At 41.5% G+C, this 22,439-nt stretch overlaps 1 protein-coding gene across 2 annotated transcripts in view; it reads right to left on the reverse strand.

Annotated features, from left to right (window-relative positions):
- LOC145358561 (alpha/beta hydrolase domain-containing protein 17B-like) overlaps positions 1 to 14,994 on the reverse strand; it is a 63,922-nt gene extending 48,928 nt beyond the window's left edge. Inside the window, exon 1 of one of the 2 annotated variants that reach the window (XM_080212718.1) lies at positions 14,528 to 14,986. In XM_080212718.1, the coding sequence (XP_080068844.1) occupies positions 14,528 to 14,799 (272 nt within the window). In that variant the 5' untranslated portion in view covers positions 14,800 to 14,986. Of the gene's footprint in view, positions 1 to 14,527 lie in introns of both variants that reach the window. The other variant, XM_080212719.1, reaches the window with a different exon arrangement.
- Positions 14,995 to 22,439: the final 7,445 nt, after the last annotated feature.

The following is a 22,439-nucleotide window of genomic DNA, read 5'->3' on the forward strand; positions in this document are numbered from 1 at the left end:
ATCTTCACATGCTATAGTGTAGAAGTCAGAAACTGTAAAAATAACACTACAGTACTAAGAACACAAAACACTCACAGTTCATCACTTTGGAGTGTTTCAAACAGGGAGCATGCTGACATGAACATTTCTCGCTATTCCAGATATTCCCAAAGGCCTTGCTTTGTCAATCTAAAAAGAACACAGAGAATCTGCATAGTAAGCTTTATTCTGCGAGTACAGTACTCTGCATAAGAATGCTTTAAACTGCATATGGTTGGTTTCACTACCCAGAGCAAGTGCAGCAGCAAATATTCTGCAGTAGTGAAAACTGGCACCATAATGTCTTCTTGGCATGAAGCAAATATTTTTCTGATTTAAATTCAATTTTTTTGATGTATATATCATTCCATCATGGCCTCTCCTATTAATCTCTCTAACACTATCCTTAGGAAGAATAGATGGACAGGCCAGGCAGACCGTGACTCCTCCTCCACCTACTCAATGACTAAGCAGAAGGAAACCAATTGCCTGGAACTGTGCACCTAACCCCTTCTGACAACTCAGTTGCAATCATTCACAGGCTAAGGGAAGGAGTCTATCCAGCAGAAATAGTCAACTCAAAAATTAGACATTTGCACTAATTTAAGCAACCAAACAAATCCTCTGTATCCAATTCATCCACTCACTTAAATTCAGTATTGAAATATGTTAAAATGCATGATACTCAAATTAGTTAACTTGATCTAAGAGTTCACTAAAAACGCAAACATTAATTACACCACTAGATTTCCACTTTTATAACTGAAAATATATATGATAATTGAAAGTAATTCTCATGGTTGATCATTCAAATTTAACACACCCAGCCAATACATAAATAATAATAATTTGGAAGCTGGAACAGACCAACTGTTAGATACTGACAATGAGATAGCTGAGAGAAATCAAAGAAAATAGTTTGGCATTCAGAGCAGCAGCATAAACCTGCAAGGCCAGTCAAGAACGTGCGTATTTTTGTGATTCGAGCAGATTGTATAGGTAGGTTGGAATCAAGTTGTGAGCAAACTGAACAGCAACTGAATGAATACCAATTGGTTTGAACAGGTTCTACCAAAAGCCTAACGAGATTAGAGCATCTTTACTGCAGCGGAATAAAAGTCAGTTAATCTTATTTCAGTTGTTGAACTGCTAGCATAAAGTATCAGTTAGAGAAACTAAGGGCTCGAAAGACAATGTGCAATAGCAAATGTTCGTCCAATTCTGTAAATAAAAGATACCTCATGCAGAACTGTTATGCTCTGACCAATCTGTCATGCTTAACCCCAGACTTATTTAGTTTATAGATAAGGGAACTATATGCAACTAATGATCCTTTATCAAATTATTCCCAATACTTCCGCCTAGAGACCTAATCTACCAGTAATTAACTCAGGTGGGATACAGCTCAGTGTTCCAATCACAGAGGAGAAAGATGTTCTGTTTCCTGTAGCACTGACAAACTGCAAGTCAGTAAGCAGAAGAAAAAATACTTCAAAATAATTAAAATATTATAGTACTAGAAAAGATCTTAAACCCAGATGTTGCTGTTCTGGTATCTATTGCTAAATTCAGCTACGTCAATACCTACAGTCTTGTCTATGCACAGTGCATGTATGAAATATATAATTGTGCAGTATGCACAGAGTATACAGCCTTGCATGCGAAAATTCTGGGCCACTCATATCAGCTACTTGCAATAGAACCCTTCTGCACAGTCAGCACTAGTAGGCACTCAACATCACCTGGAAAAGGATAAGAGGTAAACACAGCAGAGATACCCATTCCTGATCGCTAACCAATTACCCTGACTGTAAGGCATGTGTGGGGCCATCAAGTAAGGACAGGATTGGGTCAGCTGCAAGGCACAACACAATCAACATAAGTTGATATAAACTGTGTAGATTCTTAAGAATAATGGTTACCTAGGCCAGTATTGGAAAATTGCTTTTATCAAGGAACCCTCCACATGTCAATGTTTCCAGAAGAACAGGGACAAAAATTGGAAAATAAAAAATTACTTTCAATATCACCCATGGTCGGTACCAGATTTAAAAGTCTGCACCTGGATCATAATCGCTTTGGTACCATTATGGGTTTTTCAGGTTGTGACATTCTGATAATTCCACTAATATCCCTCACCACCATGTAATGACTCATTCCTTTAAGTGGCAAGACAGTATAATTTGACGCTAGCACTCATTAATCACGGAGTTGCATTCTCCTGTGCATTTATTTGCAATGCTCAGAGGACGATGGCACTGGGCACTGCGTGGGTATAAGTCACGGGGGTGGTGCTGTTAATTAAAGGGCTGAGTCATCAAGTTGAGGGGGGAAAATTGAGGGGGTGGACTTAGTCTCAGCAATCTGAAACAGTCTATGCAGTTACCATGGTAACAGCTCCCTGATGCGGGGGTGATCTCTGGGAGCAAACACTAGCTAAATTTCCAACTAAGCGGCGACAGGACTGAACGCAATGAATAATATGAAGTACATCACACTGGAAACATCTCAAATCAGCCAAATAGATCAGCACTGTTCTGTTCGTAGAACAGGGACATGGCAGGTACACAGTAGAATTGAAGGGTTAAGTCGCTCTTCAGATTAACCTCAGGAAAGAGTGCTGCACGTTTGTCACTATCTCACTGGAAGAAAGAAATTAAAACGGATCATACAAGCAGTCACCTGCTCTGGGACCTGCTGCTGAGACTTTTCACAACATGCACACAGTTATATTTTTAGAACCCTTTGATTCAAGTGATACGGCAGTAATATTGCATGTATTCAGCACTTGCTCTGAAGAAGCAGACAGCAGATAAGTGCTTATTCACAGGGCTTTGTTCTAGTAAAGAGCAATGATTCCAAAACTTGTCGAGGACTAGCGAAACAAGATCTACAGTTTAAGGAGGAGTGCAGAACTCCAAAAGGACATGAATAAAAAGATTAAACACATTACACTCCACATTTAAAATCTGTCCAAGCCTGATAGCGAGAGCAAAATACATTCATCATGGTTCTCAGGCTGCACCCCAAGAAGAGATTTTAAAGTTCATTTATTTGTGTCACAAGTAGGCTTACATTAACACTGCAATGAAGTTACTGTGAAATCCCCCAGTCGCCACACTCCAGCACGCTGATTCGGTACACAAAGAATTTAGCATGGCCAATGCATCTAACCAACACATCTTTTGGACTATGGGAGAAAACCACGAGAGAAATACTTTCAGCAATTCCAAATGACCAACCAAAAACAATTGTAGATCAGAGTTGATGGTGAGGCATTGATGAAAGCACACAAATTTATAGAACGTGCAAGATCTAGTATCAGAGAAAAGCCAGGCAGTGTACCTTAATGACCATCATCCGGTGGCTCTGATATCCATCATTATGAAATGCTCCGAAAGATAGCCATGGTACAAATCAATTCCTGCCTACCAGACTGCCCGAATCCAGTACAATTTGCCTATGACCACAACAAATCCACAGCAGAGGCCATCTCCCTAGCCCTACACTCAACCCTGGAACACCTAGTTAACAAAGACACCTAAGTCAGACTCCTATTCGTAGACTACAGTTCAGCCTTTAACACCATTATTTCTACAAGACTCATCTGCAAACTTTGTGCCCTAGGACTTAGCTCCACCCTCTGCAACTGGATCCTAGACTTCATAACCCACAGACCACAATCAGTAAGGTCAGGCAACAATATGTTCTCCACGATCATTCTCAACACAGTACTCCATAACACTGCGTCCTCAGCGCCTTGGTATATTCCTTATACCCCTTTGACTGTATGGCCACATTCCCCTGCAACTCGAGTGTCATCAGCAAACTTGACAATATCGCTTGGAGTCATATCTCAAACAAATATGAGGTGGAATACAAGAAAGAGATAGAGAATCTGGTGAACTGGTACAACGACAATAATCCTTTCATCATCGTCAACCAAATAAAGGAGACAGTCCTCGGCTTCAGGAAGTATTGTGGAAGGCATGCCCCGTCTACATCAATGGGGATGAAATAGAAACGGCCAAGAGCTTCAAGACTTTAGATGTTCAGATCACCAACAACCTTTCCTGGTCCCTCCATGCAGATGTTGTGGTTAAGAAAGCCTACCCATGCCTCAACTTTCTCAGGAGGCTAAAAACATTTGGCATGTCTGCTACAACTCTCATCAACTCTTACAGATACAACCAGAGGAAAAATGCTTTCTGTGGTGTATCACAGATTGATATGGCTCCTGCTCTGTCCAAGACCATAAGAAACTACAAAGGATCATGAATGAAGCCTGTCCATCACACAAACCAGCCTTCTATTCAATTACACTGAGTACACTTCCTGCTGCTCGTAAAAGCAGTCAGTATAACCAAGGACCACATGCACGCTGTGCATACTCCTTTCCACCTTCTTCCATAAGGGAAAAAGATACAAAAATCTGAGGTCACGTACCAACCGATTCAAAAACAGCTTCCTTGCTGTCATCAGACTTTTGAATAGGCCGACCTCACATTAAGTTGATCTTTCTCTACACCGTAGCTATGACTGTAACAGTACATCCTGCAATCGCTCCTTTCCTTCCCTATGTGTGATATGTTTTGTCTGTGTAGCACACAAGAAACAATAGTTTTCACTGTATACAAATACATGTGATAATAATAAAATCAAATCAAAAGATGGAGACAGACCGTCCAGCTCAAACAGGAAAGGTCAGCATTTACTCTCAAAGTCAGCAAACAGTTTCTATCGCATTTTGTCTTTGCAAGTTATTTTACACATAATGGTTAAGTAATGGACTGTTTTGAAGAACTGTGGAAATAGTGACAGATAGCCCTCTGAGCACGTGACCCCAGTCAACTGGTGCTGCAGAGGAACACCCATATAGTTACAGAATAGGACTTCACCCTCTCCATTCCACATCCACTCAAAATTCCACAAATCCACTTAAATCCACTTCGCTAAATCCCGAATGAGAGCAGATTTCTCATCCTAATTTCAGGAAAGCAATACAACATGACAAAATTCATCAAAATAACTTACTGTATCACAAGAATTGTCTTGAATATGCATGATCCAGAAAATTGCATACAGGTACTCCATGTATTCTCTGCTGCTCCACAGTCAAGACAACATATCCTTAGATTCTCTGTTTTGTATTAACTTATGCCTGTGGAGCTTTATCTAATGTCTGACTCTGCACAGGTTCGCATTCTACCCTTTACATAATTATTGTGTCGCATGAATTCCATCTGCTGCAGTGAATTAAAACATTTGAAAAGCCTATCAAAATAAAAAAAGAAAATCTTCAATTCTAGTTAAAAGGGTAGCACGTGAAAGAGTCAAGACATCAAGGGCAGGGATGTTTTCTGTTCTGACACAGACATTGTCTGTCCTCAGACTTCACTTGTAATCAAACTTGACAGTCCAGGCAATGAATATTAGCACAATACACAGCCAAGACCATTCCTATCTGGATCTCCACTTTCCAGCAGGAATCATTGCACAGCAACATAAGAGCATAAAAAGGACCAGGAGTTTCCCATTTGCATCTTGAGCCTGCTCTCCCATTCAAATAAGGTAACTGATGATCCGATTGTGGACTCAATACCACTTTCCTGCCTGCCCACCCATTCCCTACAAAAAAAAATCTAACTCCCAGCCTGCACTGAACTCCAGGGTGAAGAATCCAAAGATTGACGATTCTTTAAATAATTACGCCTTGTCCCCATCTTGAATGGGTGATTCCTTATTTGAAACAGTGTCACCCAGTTCTAAATTCTCCCTAATGGGAGAAATCCTCTCAGCACCATCTACACTGCCAAGCCCCCTTAGAATCTTATGTTTCAGTCTCATTCTAAACTCCAATGAGTATAGGCCTAACCTGCTCAACCTTCCCCATAAAACAACCCATTCTATCCCAGGAATCAACCTAGTGAACCCTCGCTAAAATACCTGTATTGTAAAAATGGCCCCATTTAATTATTTCCTGCTCTGCTGCACAATTACAGTAAGAAGTCTCACAACACCAGGATAAAGTTCAACAGGTTTACTTGGTAGCAAAATTTGGTAGTACAATTAACAGCAGAAAATGCCTTTTCACAAATCAGGCAATACCAAGCTCCAATAATACACTGAAACCAGTACCAATGGAAGCTGGAAAACAATGAGTGCGACAATGAGTACTTTTACAGCATATAAATGCTTAATTTTGCAAGAACAAAAAAATGCAGTTACATCAAACCAGGCCCTTCAAATCAGCCTATTACGAGAATTTTTAAATTTTTGTTACTGATATCCAGTAGATCAATTAAAATAAATATACTTGATTTACTATTTATTGTGCATAATGTAACTACATTGAAGCAGTTCTGGGCAGTGGAGGAGCACTCACGCATAGTGTCACGTGACAATTAAATCATTGGTGTAGTGTCACTGCAAAATAATGAGAATGCATCACTGCATCATCAACAGAATCTTGACCTTCAACTTGGATCTCTGCCAAGTTCCACCACTACATGTTTATTATTCTGGCATGATATATCTAAAAACTTAAAATAGATACTTTACAGTAAAGTGATCAGGACTTCTCTAACACTTGCCTTCAGTTGGAAAATGACATCTCTGGGTTGGCTGCATTAAAGTATCAAAACTGGAGAAATACAGCACATTCCATGCCTAACTCAGGATGTCAATGCTTTGGATTGGAAAATTGTCCTTGAGATTCACAGTTGAGCACACCCACTGTAAAGCTGCACCATTGTTGGGAAAGGAATGCAGTGTCAGAATTGAGATCAACCTTGATATTTCCCCATGAACGAATGTCCAGCCAACATATCTTAAGAAGTTCATATAAAAATATCAATTTGAGGAGGCATCAAAGGATAACTAGTACAGATGGAATCCAGCCTAGCAAGGAGTAACAAACAGGATATATAAAAATACTCAACTGAAATAAGCCAACCTCTACTTTTTAAAGAATGTATTTTGTAGATACACAGAAAGATTACTGACTCTAATCGCAGATCAAGTTAAATATTCTCAACTGAACAGCTTTGCGACCAAACTTGCAGCTATTTCATCTACTGGATTGAGTCAGACTTGCCAAGCAAATTGTTGGTGCGTCTAAACTGGTAGCGAAGTACCTGTGACATATTCATCCATACATTTCCTCAGCTAAGTGTCATAAGCTCCAACATGACTCCAAACATTATTTTAAAAAGGGTCAGATCAATCCTGACCCCACCTCCCCACCCTCAAACAGTGGTGCAACCTTACAGCGGGCATGCTTGACTGTGAATTGCAGTCAATTTCCATTTCAAAGCATTTGTTCCCTAAATTAGACATAAAACGTTACATACATCTCTCAGGTTTTGATGTTTTAGTGAATAACTTTCATGCTTTAAGTATTTAAGCACACTTAGTAACGCTTTTTCATCTTCCGTTTCTAATAGTTTCTGCCATCATGGATGTTAAGATTTGAATCAGTGCTTTCATTACAAGCAGAAAATCAACTATTTGATTTCAAATTGGACACAGGTCACCCAAACAATCAACATGAATTGACTAGGAATACCAAAAATACTTGTTCATCCTCTGAAAGCTAAACTTGGAAGAGACTACTGGAATCTTAGCCATGACATTCTAGTATTTAACAAAGTCAACCTCTGGTTAGATAGCTAAAAATAATAGTTCAGTGTGCAATTTATGATGTTTCCTTTAGTCTTTCAGAATTATTAATTCTTCAAAGAAGTTCCTTCTGCCAACATTGTTCCCTCAACAATTGCTACCAAACGAACAGATAAAGTGGTTATCTATTTTATTGTTTTCTGCAGAGTACTGCTGCAACAGTCACTGTACTTTTAAAATCATACATTTGTAAAGCACTCTAGAGACAGGCTTAAAACACTATAAATGCTAATCAGTACTGTATGCACCTAACCAAAACACACAGCCATGTTTCTTGGTGAAAATCTGTACTGTAAACGCAAGACCATACAATTCTGCCAACTCCCAAAAAGCTAGATTTGTGAACTGACATACAATATATTCAGAATTTTAATAAACACATCTGTTAAATCATAAAAAGCCATATTCTGACATCTCAATTATAGCTTGCAGCTCCTCCAAATCTGGCTGTATGTGCCCACTTAAACTTGGCTTAACCATGCAATTAATTGTAACAATCCATTCTCATTTTCAGTCACTAAATTCATAAAAAAAATTTGATCATTATCAATTAGATTCTGCTTGCACCCATTTGTTAGTAAACACCTCACATATTATGAAGGACAAGGCTTGTAAATGTTGCCTAAAGACAAAGGATGCCTTTCAAGAATAAATTAAAAGAATCAATCTATTTCATTTTTTCCATTTAAAATGATGAATACTGTTTCCACACACCCCTGAACCCTCATTAAAACCATTCCACATTCTCACCCAGCTTATATCCCAGTGTGACCTTGACCTCCATTCCCTGAAACTCCAGGGATGCAGACAGGAACAATATGGTGGACAACTGGTTTAGCCATTCATCAGATTTGGCCACATCAAGCTCTACTCATCTGTTAAAACTGCTCACTATTCCAGGATCATCCTGGAATGCAAAGCTAACCCTGACTTCAGTTCATCAATAGCAAACTACGTCCTTAAATACTCGCCAACATTTCTCCAACATGTGAGGAACGCATGGATTTCTTTGCCGCTGAGACAGAATCCGCTGTTTGCTCTGTTTCTCTTTTGTCGTAAGGGTTCTGCTCAGCCTTGAATCTTTATCTAGTTTCTTTCCCATTCCTCTTCATATCCTCTCCAAACTGGATCATGAGACGTGCCTCCTGCTTCCTCAACAGTTTTCCCACTCAATGGCTCAACACCCAACTTCCCCTCCAGGGCCACATGTAAGCTGATAATGACAGTAGTTCTCACTGCCCCCTCTTTCAAATTCATTATCACCAATACACAAAAAAAAACCCCTCAACTCTTCCATCCTTACAAGCTACCAGCCAGTCTCTAAAGTCCATGAACGTGCTGTCATCTCCCAAAATCATACACAGCTATCCCAGAACTCCATGTTTGAATCCCTCCAATTAGGCTTCCTGGTCCTGTCATGGTACTAAAGCTCACCGTGACAAAGCTAAACTACAGGTCTTTCCCTCGAACATGATTGATCAGACAAACCTCCAACAGCTCTTCATCATTTTCCAGCTGATGGGACTGCATTATCTATCCAGTTATAGACAGAATTAATTAGAATAGCTCCTCTTCCCACTCCAATGTTAATTCTAGTGTCACCCAAGGATCCATCTACATGCTGCTCCAGGACAACATCATTTGAAAACAGTCCATTTCCACATGTGTGCTGACAACCAGATCAACTTCACTTCTCTCAACATCTTCAGTGTCAAAATCCACTATTATGTACTGAATGAGCCATGGTTTCCTCCAATTAAGCACTGGGGAGGTTGAAGCCACTGTCTAGACTCACTGTCCTTGGCAATCTAAGGCTGACCTACACTGCTCACAACCTTAGTGTTATGCCAGAGCCTTTGATGAGCCATCAACCACGTATCTATGTCATGAAGACTACCTCCTTCACCTTTGCAGCACTGCCCAACTCTGGCCCTGCTCCAGACCTTCATCCTCATCTACAGTTGATTATTCCAATGTATTCCTGAGCAGCCTTCTGAAGTTCTTCTCTCAAACTTAATGATCATCCAAAAGTCTGCTGCCCACGACCCAGCTTTCACAAATTCCTGTTCCCAATTACCTCTGTGGTCACTGACCTATATTGCATCCCAATTAAGCAGCTCCTCAAATTTGAAATGCTCTTCCTTATTTTCAAATCTCTCCATTCCCTCATCCCTCCATAATGATGTAATTTCCTCCAGCCACAGAGCCCTCCAAGATATCTATACACTCCAGCTCATTTATTCTTTCATGATACATGGCCGTTGCCAGTAAGGCCAGCACATGTTGCTCGTCTCTAACTACCTTTGAATCAGCTGAACAAGTCACTCAGTTCAGAGGGCAGTTAAGAGTCAACCACATTGCTGTGGGCTTGGGTCATATTTTGGCCAGACCAGTATGGGCAGCACAGTGGCAAAATGGTTAGCACTGCTGCCTCACAGCCCCAAGAAACCAAGGTTCAATTCCAGCTTTGGGTGAGTATGTGTAGAATGTGCACATTCTCAGGGTACTCCAGTTCCCTCCTACACTCCAAAGATGTGTGGATTAGGTTGATGGGCCATGCTCAATTGGCCTTTAGTGTCAGGATGATTAGTAGGGTAAATGTGGGATTATGGGGATAGGCCCGGGGGATCATCGTGGGTGGAGGTCCATGGCTTCCTTCTACACTGTAGGGATTCTGGAATGAGGATGGCAGATTTCCTTCTATAAAGGATATGAAATTAGTTTTTACAACAACAATAACAGTTTCATGGTCATTATGGAAACTAGCTTTTAAGTCCAGATTCCTTATTTCAATTAAATTCCACCAGCTGCCAGGGTGGAATTTGAACCCCCACCTGCATAGCAATAACCTGGGCCTCTGGATTACTAGTCCAGTGATACTCCTGCTCTGCCACCTCATCTCCCCAGCATCGCTGACAACAATGGACACTTCTGTTAAAGGAGCTTCCATCTAGGAACACAGGAATTAGGGGCAGAAGTAGGTAAACTCAGCCACTAAAGCCTGCTTTGCCATTCAGATCATGGCTGATCTCTCCCTGGTCTCAAATCCACCTTCCACTGGTTCCTCAAATCCCTCTTTTTAATTAGAAAAATATCTATCTCTCTCTTGAAACCAATCAACAATTCATGCTCTGGAAAAAACTGCACTACAACTTTTCACTTTTATTCCTTACATCCCTCTAAGATATTCCACAAATTCCTTTTTGGCCAACATTTTGGTTCACTGACCTAATATGCGGTTTATGTCAAATTCTCTTATTTTGCACGGTGACTCTCCCATGAAGCACCATGGGACATTTTGCTCCATTAAAAGCACAGTATAAATACTTGTTGAAGAGCATTTGCTTAACAACACTAACCATACCAGCTCAATCAGTAAGGATCGGCAAAAACACCTCCTCCACAATTATCTCAACACCAGTGCCCCACAAGGCTGTGCCCTCAGCCCCTACTTTATTCTTTATACACCTATGACTGTGCGGCCAAATTCCTTTCAACTCCATTTTCAAGTTTGCTGATGAAACTACAGTAGTGGTTTGGATCTCAAACAATGACAAAACGAAGTACGGGAAACAGAACAGAAAAGAATCCGGTGAACTGGTGCAACAACAATACTCTCTTTCTCAATATCAAAATGGATATGGTTATTGACTTCAGGAAGTGTAGCGGTGAACATGCCCCAGTCTACATCAGTGGGGACAAAGCAGAAATGGTCAAGAGCTTCAAGCTTTTAGGTGTCCAGATCACCACAACCTGTCCTGGTCCCTTCATGCCATCACTATAGTTAGGAAAGCCCACCTACACCTCTATCTCAAAAGAATAAGGAAATTTGGCATGTCCGCTACAAATCTCACCAACTTCCACAGACACACCGTAGAAAACATTCTTTCTGGTCATATCACAGCTTGGTATGGCCCCTGCTCTACCCAAGACCACAAGAAACTACAAAAGGTCATGAATAAAGACCAGTCAATCATGCAAACCAACCTCCCATCCATTGATCTGTCTACACTTCCCGCTGCCTCGGAAAAGCAGCCAGCATAATTAAAGGACCCCACGCACCCTGGACAAACTCTCTTTCCATCTTCTTCTGTCAGGAAAATGATATAAAAGTCTGAGGTCTCATACCAACTGACTCAAAACAGCTTCTTCCCATCAGACTTTTGAATGGACTTATCTTGCACTAAGTTGATCTTTACTCTACACCCCAGCTATGACTGTAACATTACATTCTGCATGCTCTCCTTCCCTTCTCTATGAATGGTACGCTTTGTCTGAGTGGCAGGCAAGAAATAGTTTTCATTGTATACTAATACATGTGACAATAATAAATCAAATCAAAGCTACAAGCCAACAGACACTGCTTCTTAGTCAATTCATCCAATTAAGCCAACTGCACTTATCAATTTAGCATCTCAATGGGTGCTCTTTCTGCATTTAAAATGACAGCAATTACATTTTCTTTAATTAATGACTCTGAGGGGACCAGTTTCTTAAAATAGATTTGTTTAGGCTTGATTCAATTACCATACAGTAATTGCTTCACTGGAATGGCTGAATGATGGGAAGATTTCTTGATCATGGGATGGTCGAGCTTCCCTTAGGAATTTACTGCTGTAATATAATGGAAGTTACTTCAAACAAATCGTGATAGCCCAAAAGGGCAGCAACTGCAGCTATTGACTGTCACCAATAAATTCAGCGCTTGAATAGTGGGTTCTAACAGGATTAGGTCAAAAGATCTATATGCCACACTGAAAGTGTGCAACATAGTCCTCAAGACAACCTCAGCCAGTAACACCACCAAACTCAATTGCAGAATGTTAGTCCCTATCGCCACTGATTAATCTGAACACAAAAGTGCAATCCCATATCAGTTCCAGCCTGAGATTACATAATGACTTGATTTTATGAATATTTAATTGTGCTACTGAAAGTCAAAGTGTACAAGTTTTAATGGCCAATGCTCCTGAATTAACGTTCATAGAATTCATGTGGTGACTCCTGGAATTTATAGTGAAAAACTAAGCCACGTTGACCAGGAAACTCAGATTTTACGGTTTTAGCTGAGGTCAGCTAAAACTGTGACCAAGAAATTACAATTGGTCACAAATCCCATAAGAGTGGGAAAATGGTTTCCATGCCTATGAATAACATCCGCTTAAGCAAGGTGCTCTTGCCCATGAAGTCAAAAGGCATCAAGGAATAATATCTTCAAAGAAAAGATTAGAAAACATCTTGTGCCAAGTACTTGCCATGCAAATAATTTTAATCTTTCATAGAAACATAGAAAATAAAAGGAGTAAGCCATTTGGCCCTTCAAGCCTGTTCAGCCATTCATTTTAATCATGGCTGGTTGTCGTGATTAAATGACATGGGGCGGCACAGTACCACAGTGGTTAGCATTGCTGCTTCACAACTCCAGAGACCTGGGTTTGATTCCCAGCTTGGGTCACTGTGCAAGCTCCACATAGACATTCTCCCCGTGTCTGCGTGGGTTTCCTCCTGGTGCTCTGAAGATGCGTGGGTTAGGTTGATTGGCCATGCTTAAAAGTTGCCCCTTAGTGTTCTGAGATGTGTAGGTTAGAGGGATTAGCAGGGAAATATGTCAGGATATGGGGGTAGGGAATGGGTGGGATTGTGGTCAGTGCAGACCTGATGGGCCAAATGGCCTCTTTCTGCACTGTAGGGTTTCTATGATTTCAAATTCAATATCCTGATCCCCGAAGAGTTGTATCTAATTTCTTCTTGATGCCACACGTTTTGGCCCTAACTACTTTGTGGTAACAAATTCCACACATTCATCACTTTCTGGGTGAAGAAATTTCTCCTCATCTCAGTCCTAAAAAGTTACCCCTTATTATCAAACTATGACTCCAGTTCTGGATTATCCCACCATCGGGAAAAACTTTCTGAATCTGTTAGAAAATTGTTTTTTCGAGATCACCTCTCACTCTTCTAAACTCCAATGAATATAATCCTAACGACTTAGACCTTCCATGCAGGAATCGGCCTGGTAAACCTTCACTGCACTGCCCTTATAGAAAGAGCCTTCTTCCTCAGATAAGGACACCAAAACTGTCAATAATATTCCAGGTGTGGTCTCACCAACAGCTGGTACAATGGCATAAAACATCCCTATTCGTATACTCAAATCCTCTTGCTATGAAGGTCAACATACCATTTGCCTTCTTTACTGCCTGTACACTTACTTTCAGTGACTCTTGCTTGAGGACACCAAGGTCTTACAAAGCATCCACCTCTTTCAATTTACACCCACACAAATAATAATCAGCCTTATTATTGCTACCAAAATGGATAACCTCATTTGTCAACATTGTATCCACCATGCATATGCCCATTCGCTTAGCGTGTTCAAATTTTTAAAAAGTTTATTCATCGGTTACAAGTAAGGCAATGCTGTGAAGTTGCTGCAAAATTCCCCTATCGCCCTGTGAAATTGCTACACCCCAGCACCTGTTCAGGTCAATGCACATCTGGGAGGAAGCTGGAGCACCCAGAGGAAACCCACACAAACACAGGGAGAACGTGCAGACTCCACACACACACACACACACACACACACACAGTAACCCAAGCCAGGAATTGAACCCAGGTTCCCGGCAGTGAGAGGCAGCAGTGCTAACCACTGTGGCACTGAAATCACGCTAAAGTATCTCAGCCGCCCAGCAAATTTTGTATCATCTGCAAATTTGGAGATAATACATTTAGTTCCCTTAAATGGCAAGGGGCAATGTTGGAGGGGCATTAAGGAGGGGGATAGTGAGGGGCATTGAGGAGGGGGATTGAGGAGGGGTCAGACGGTTACCTCGCGCTGGGCGAGCAGCGGATGAACATGCAGGCGATCCTGTTGCCCCGGCTGGTGCGGATGAGGAAGATGTCGGTGCAGTCCAGCTCCCGCTGGCCGTACTGCCACTCGGCGCGCTCGGTGAAGCGCAGGCTCCAGCGACTGCCCGATTCGTCGGCCACCGCGGCGTACGTGGCCTCGGGCGGTAGGAAGGCCAGCTTGGCGGCGATGCGGCTGGGGCAGGGCGGGCAGCAGAAGAGGCAGCAGAGCTCGCTGAGCGACAGGCCGTTCATGCTGACAGCCTGCCCGCCTCGATGGGCCGGTACTGGAGCGACAACGAGTCGCTCTGAGGGAGTGGAGGGTGAGGGGGGAGAGAGAGTGTCAGCTTCACGATGCCTCCTCCGTCAACTCACATCCTCTTCCTCCATTTCTGGCGAAAACCAAAAGCAAAGCGCCCCTTACCGGATGTGACGTAACCCGCACGGCGGCGGAAGTGACGGAGCTTCCGGTGGTGGAAGTGACATAATCCAGAGCTAGGCTCTGCAGCCTCAGCTGGAAGTATCTGGGTCAAAGGTTAACCACCTGCCCTTTCACCTTGAACACTGATTTCATTTGATATTTGGTTTCATTTGATATTTGATTTGATATGAGTTATTTCATTTGTTAGTTGATTTGATGTTTCATTTGATATTTGATTTATTTCATTTGATATTTGATATGACATTTGATTTCATTTTTAATTTGATTTATGATTTCATTTTGATTTGATTTATCAATGTCACATGTATTGGGATACAATGAAACGTATTGTTTCTTGCTATATACGGTCTGCTGTTCACCTGCCTGCCCACACATCTTCCACAGAGACTGGGGTGTATTATTGATCCCCCTTAATCACACTTTGATTTCATGTTTGAAGTTTCTTTTCTGCTTTATCTTTTCTTTCAGCTTTTTCCCTTCTTTCTGGGGACTGCCCTTCTTGTCTTATCCCTGAGTTTATTCAATTTAGTTCATTTAATTTGTCCAAAAGCAACGTCTGCCAACAAATAAGTTTTAAGTTTATTTAAACCACTGGTGGCAGCAGTGCTAACCACTGTTGTCAACAGGCAATGCCTCACAGCAGCAGGGATGCAGGTTTAATTCCAGCCTCGGGTCACTGTCTGTGTGAAGATTGCACATTCTCCCCCTGTCTGTGTGGGTTTCCTCTGGGTGCTCCAGTTTCCTCCCACACTCCAAAGATGTGCGGGTTAAGTTGATTGGCTATACTAAATTGACCCTAGTGTTGAGGGATAGCAGGGTAAATATTTTGGTTTGATTTATTATTGTCACATGTATTAACATACAGTGAAAAGTATTGTTTCTTACGTGTTATACAGACAAAACACCATTCATAGAGAAGGAAACGAAAGAGTGCAGAATGTAGTGTTACAGTCATAGCTAGGGTGTAGAGAAAGATCAACTTAATGCAAATAAGTCCATTCAAAAGTCTGACAGCAGCAGGGAAGAAGGTGTTCTTGAGATGTTTGGTATGTAACCTCAGACTTTTGTATCTTTTTCCCGAAGAAAGAAGGTGGAAGAGGGAATGTCCATCATGCATAGGGTCCTTAATTATGCTGGCTGCTTTGCCGAGGCCTTAGGAAGTGTAGATAGGTCTGTGGATGGGAGGTTGGTTTGCGTGAGGGATTGGGCTACATTCATGACCTTTTGTAGTTTCTTGGGGTTTTGGGCAGAGCAGGAGCCATATCAAACTGCGATACAACCAGAAAGAATGCTTTCTATGGTGCATCTATAAAAGTTGGTGAGAGTCATAGCTAACATGCCAATTTCCTCAGTCTCCTGAGGAAGTAGAGGCATTGGTGGGCTTTCTTAACTATATTGTTGGCATGGGGGAACCAGGACAGGTTGTTGGTGATCTGGACACCTAAAAACTTGAAGCTCTCGACCCTTTCTACTTCGTCCCCATTGATGTAGATGGGGCATATTCTCCTTTACTTCCTGAAGTTGATGACAATCTCCTTTGTTTTGCTGACATTGAGGAAGAGGTTATTGTTGCCACACCAGTTCACCAGATTCTCATTCCTGTACTCTGTCTTGTCATTGTTTGTCATAAACAACTTTTCTCCACTGATTTCCATTCTCCACTGCCCCTCCAGTAGAGAGGCCACGCAATCCACATCCTGCTATTATCCATCTGTTCCATCTTGGGTTTTCCAGACGCTTCCGTCTTGTTTATGTGGCACGTCCAAAATATGCACGTTTCTTGGATGACACTGCCTCAAACAAGTTCCTCTTAACACCAGCTTTCCTGTGCATCCACTAGTTTGGCTGCTTGGAGTCCATGACAAAGAAAATATCTGAGTTCTTTCATTTCAGATGTGTTTATTCAGGCCTTGTCATTCTTCTTTTCAGTTATCAAATGTCGCTTCTTTCCTCTTCCCTTTTGTTCTGTCCATTTCCCTGCTTCTGCCCTTATATAAATACAAGTCTTTTTAGGTAATGTGAAGAGAAAATGCTGGAAAAACTCTACTTCTCTCTTCACAGAAGCTACCGGACCTGTTAAGTTAACATTTCAAGTCTGCATGACTTCTTCAAAACATTGATATACTGCCTTTCACAACCACGGACTGCTCCAAAGCACTTTACAGCCATTGAAGTATTTTTCAAAGTGCAGTCACTGTTGTAATGTCAGAGACACAGCGGCCAATTTGCACATAGCAAACTTGCACAAACAACAATGTGATAATGACCAGATAATCTGTTTTTGTCATGTTGAAGATGCACCAGAGAAAGTAATACCATAGGGGGCAGCACAGTAGTGCAATGGTTAGCACTGCTGCCTCACAGCTCCCGCGACCTGGGTTCAATTCCCAGCTCGGGTCAACGTGCGGAGTCTGCATGTTTTCTCCACGTCTGCATGGGTTTCCATCAGATGCTTTGGTTTCCTCCCACAGTCTGAAAGATGTGCTGGTTAGGTGCATTGACCCCAACAAATGCCAGAGTGTGGTGACTGGGGAATTTCTTTGCAGTGGTTTTTGTAAGCCTTACTTGTGACTAATAAATAAACTTTTTAAAAAAACTTTACTTTTGATTGAGGGATAAATATTCTCCAGGGTACCAGGAGGAACTCCCCTCCTTTTCTTCAAAAACATGTCCTCTCAGCTGGGTGTATTGTGTTTAATTCTAATCCAAAAGAGGGCACCTCTGACAATGAAACACCACATTAGTACTGATTTGATTTCATTTGATTTATTATTGTCACGTGTATTAGTGAAAAGTATTGTTTCTGGCATGCTATACAGACAAGACATAGAGAAGGAAAGAGAGAGTGCATAATGTAGTGTTACAATCAGCTCGGGTGTAGAGAAAGATCAACTTAATGTGAGGTAGGTCCATTCAAAAGTCTGACAGCAGCAAGGAAGAAGCTGTTCTTGAGTCAGTTGGTACGTGACCTCAGACTTTTATATCTTTTTCCTGACAGAAGAAGGTGGAAGAGAGTATGTCTGGGGTGTGTGGGGTCCTTAATTATGTTGGCTGCTTTGCCCAGGCAGTGGGAAGTGCAGACACAGTCAATGGACGAAAGGCTGGTTTGCGTGATGGACTGGGCTTCATTCACGACCCTTTGTAGTTTCTTGTGATCTTGACAGAGCAAGAGCCAAAACAAATTGTGATAGAACCAGAAAGAATGCTTTCTGTGGTGCATCTGTAAAAGGTGGAGACAGTCATAGCGGACATGCCAAATTTCCTTAGCCCCCTGAGAAAGTAGAGGCGTTGGTGGGCTTTCTAAACTATAGCATTGGCTTGGAGACACCATGATGTGGATATGCCGGCGTTGGACTGGGGTAAACACAGTAAAAAGTCTGACAACACCAGGTTTTAGTCCAACTGATTTATTTGATAGTAAACTCACAAGCTTTCGGGTTAGTCACTTCGTCAGGCGAACGGAGAGTTCTGGCCTCAGACAGAGCATATAAAGCACAGACATTCACCTGACGAAGGGACTAACCCGAAAGCTTGTGAGTTTACTATCAAATAAATAGGTTGGACTAAAACCTGGTGTTGTCAGACTTTTTACTTGGAGAGACCATGACATGTTGTTGATGATCATGACACCTAGAAGCTTTTGACCATTTCACCTTCGTCCCCTGTTGATGTAGACCGGGGCTTGTTGTCCACTACACTTCCTGAAGTGGAAGACTGTCTCCTTCATTTTGTTGTGCCAGTTTGTTAAAACTGGTCTGCAATTCTGCCAAAAGTTCAACTTCCTCCACTGATGCTGCCTGATTATTTCCAGCATTTTTGTTTATATTTGCTACTTTACTCTTGTCAGGCCACAAACCTGTACATTTGCATATATACATGCTATAGATGGGGGCCACATTTTATGTGAGGGCATCAAATGACATTTGATATGAGAGAGTCTCTTGTATGTTCCTATTCTTAATCTCTTTTCCTGGACAGGTTGCTGAAAGTGCAAGGTGATAATGTTGTGGTGACAGAAACATGGTCTGCCACAGTTGTGTAGAGTTTTGAAGAGACCACATTGGGAGCAGTTTTGGTTTCCATGTTTAAGAAAGGATATATTTCCGTTGGATGCTTTACAATGAAGATTCACTAAATTGATACCCAGGATGAGAAGCTGAGTAAATTGGGCTTATATTCTCTGGAATTTAGAAGTATGAGTTGTGATCTCATTGCAACCTACAACTTGATAGGGTAGATGGTGAGAGATTTTTCCATTGGTCAGGAAATCTAAAACATGGGGGCATAGTCTCATGATAAGGGGCCAAGATGAGGAGACATTTCTTCACTCAGAGGGTTATGAACCTTTGATATCCTTTAACCCAAAAGGGCTGTGGATGCTGCATCATTGAATACATATGCTGGGCTAGACAGATGTTTGGTCTCTCAGGGAATTAAGGGACATGGGAATGGGTGGGAAAATGAAGTTGAAGCCCAAGATCTGCCACGACTACGTGGAGGGGGGGGAGGGCTCACTGGGCTGTATTGTCTGCTCCTGTTCCTATTTCTTGCATTCTTATGGTACCTGAGTAAACAGGGAAAGCAACTGTATAACCTTGAACCAACCAGATTGAACAACTGGACGGTGAAAGAAGTGTAAAAGCAGGTTTAAAAAAAACTGTATAAACTGCCCGAGACACCCAAGATTTTTCCTCCTTATCTAATTCATGTAATTCACTTCACTGATTTCCAATCTCAGAACTTCACAAACTGCAACTTTTAATACAGCAATTAAGATAATTATGGGAAAAGCTTGTCTGCGAAATGAAGTGTCTGGGATAATGCAGAAATGCACACCAATTAAAATTCTCAATACACTCATTGGGAATAATGAAGTTATCCACCAACTTCAATGGGCAATCTTGCCTTGAGTCTTATAGTCAAGCAGAAGTGCCCATTGGAGCAGTCATGTATATACCAGGAACTAAATACTATTAATCTAGCATTCCTTTTCAAAGTGGCTTCCATATTCAGAGGTTACAGCGTACAACATGCATTCTGATTCAATGTTATAATATAGATAGCACACTTTGCTTTATATCATACATTGCCTCCATCTTCAAACAACATCAGAATACTTAGAAATCAAATAAAGTAATATAAAGAAATTTTCAATTAAAGTTCAGAGGCACATTGAAATGAAGACACCATCTTAAGATAAATTTGAACCACCAATCTAATAGCTGACTTCAAACAATATTTAGAGTAGATTAATTTAAATGATTAGATATGATTATTACTTAGTAAATTATTTACTGTTAGTTAGTATCCTCTGTAATGTTTGGTCATTGATGTGTTGGACTGGGTTCAAAAAATAAAGTGGGTAATTATAGGGTGTGGGTCTCAGGAATAGACTTATAGAAGCTGACCTTGCTTCCACTTGAGAAAGAAAGTTGAGAAGAAGCATAATTCAGATCCGTAAAGTGTTAAAAAGTCCTAGACTATGGAACTTCTCCCTAAATCCTCTGTCTCACTACCTCTCTTCCCTCCTGAAAAACCTACTTTTTGAATAAGCCTCAGCCTAAGCCTCATATCTGCTTACATGGTTCAGTGTTAAATTTTGTTTAATAATTATTTTGTAATGCTGATTAAATTGAGTGTTAAACAGGTGAATATCCATTCATCAAATTAGGTAGCAGGAAGACTTATGATGATTCAGAACAGGTTTATTGCAATACCATAGTTCATCACAAATACCTTCTTTTACTAATCTACTTTTCCTTCAGAATACCTCCCCTACAGGGGCAGGGGGACTTAGCTCTTAAATACAAGTTGCAAAGAGCATCACCTGCGCTCAATTCCCTGGGAAGATAGTCTTGATTTAGTCTTAAAGGGACCTACATTTCTAACATTGACAGAAAGCTCTGTATAATTGCAAGTTGCTGTTGATGTAAAGGGGCAATTTGATTTGGGCCATACAGAATTTAGAGATTTTTTTTTCATGGGATGTGGGTAAGGCCAGCTTTTGTTGTCCATCCCTAATTGCCCTTGAACTGAGTGACTTGCTGTACCATTGCAGATGGCAGCTAAGAGTCAACCATATTGCAAGGTTAAAATGAACAAGATTGAAACAGGAGTGTAGACTAGAAGATTCACCAAATTGTCAGCTGTAGCTTAGTGGGCAGGAGGTAATTGTCCATTTAAGTCCCACTCTATGCTAACACTCCAGTTGAATGTTAAGGGATCACTGTATAGGAGGCCATCTTTGGATGAGATGTTTAGCTTAGGCCTCTCTTGCCGTCTTAGGAGGACATAAAAGATTGATTGCACTGTTTCAACAAACAGCAGGGGAGACCCAGTGTGCTGGCCAATATTTATCATTATTGTCATAAAAGCTGGAAGTCCAGACAGGTTCAGGTCATAAGAGAAAATGCTGGAAAATCTCAGCAGGGCTGGCAGCATCTGTGAGGCGAGAGAAGAGCTGATGTTTCAAGTCCAGGCAACCCTTTGTCAAAGCTCTCGATGGGTGGGGGGTGGGGGCAGAGACACATATGGAAATCCTATCAGAGAGAAGAGCAGAGTAGTCATTCCTGGAACTGAAGAGGCACTGGATAAAAGCAAATTACTGCTGATGCTGGAATCTGAAACCAAAAGAGAAACCATTGGAAAATCTCAGCAGGTCTGGCAATAGCTAAGGAGAGAAAAGAGCTGATGTTTTGAGTCTGGGAGACCCTTCATCAAAGCTTTGAGATTTTCCAGCATTTTCTCTTTTGGTTTCTGATTCCAGCATCCGCAGTAATTTGCTTTCATCCAGGTTCAGTCTGTGTCAGGTGGAGTGTGCTTCAGCCACAATCTGTCTGGTCAGCGTCCAAAGGAGAGGAAAATCAAAGCAAGGGGGTGGAACAGTGGTTAGCTCTGCTGCATCACAGGCCAGGGACCAGGGTTCAATTCCAGCTTTGGGTGAGTGTCTGTGTGGAGTTTGCACATTCTTCCCGTCTCCACGTGGGTTAGCTCCGGGTACTCCGATTTCCTCCCAGACTCCAAAGACATATAGGTTAGGTGGATTGGCCATGTTAAATTGCCCCTTAGAGTCCGAAGATGTGTAGGTTAGATGGATTAATCATGAGAAACGTGTGGGGTTATGAGGACAGAGCAGAGAAGAGGGCCTGGATTAGATACTCAATGCAGTCTCAATGGGCCAAAAGGCTTCTTCTGCACTGTAGAAATTCTATGAATTGCTCAGAAAATCATATCCTTTAAGCCTTGACTATCTGGCTTCTGCAATAGCACTTCTCAGACCCCAACTTCTATCTCTGCTTTCATTTTTACAGTGCTGTGTTTGTAACTTTAACTTTTTTGGTCCTGATAGTTCAGAAACATCTGTTCACTGCTCTGCTTTTCTATTAGTCATAGAGCCATAGAAATATACAGCACCAAAACAGGCCCTTTGGCCCAGCTGGTCCATGCCGACCAG

This window comes from Carcharhinus amblyrhynchos, chromosome 26 (assembly GCF_965287045.1).
Source record: "Carcharhinus amblyrhynchos chromosome 26, sCarAmb.v2.hapA, whole genome shotgun sequence".
NCBI lineage: Eukaryota > Metazoa > Chordata > Chondrichthyes > Carcharhiniformes > Carcharhinidae > Carcharhinus > Carcharhinus amblyrhynchos.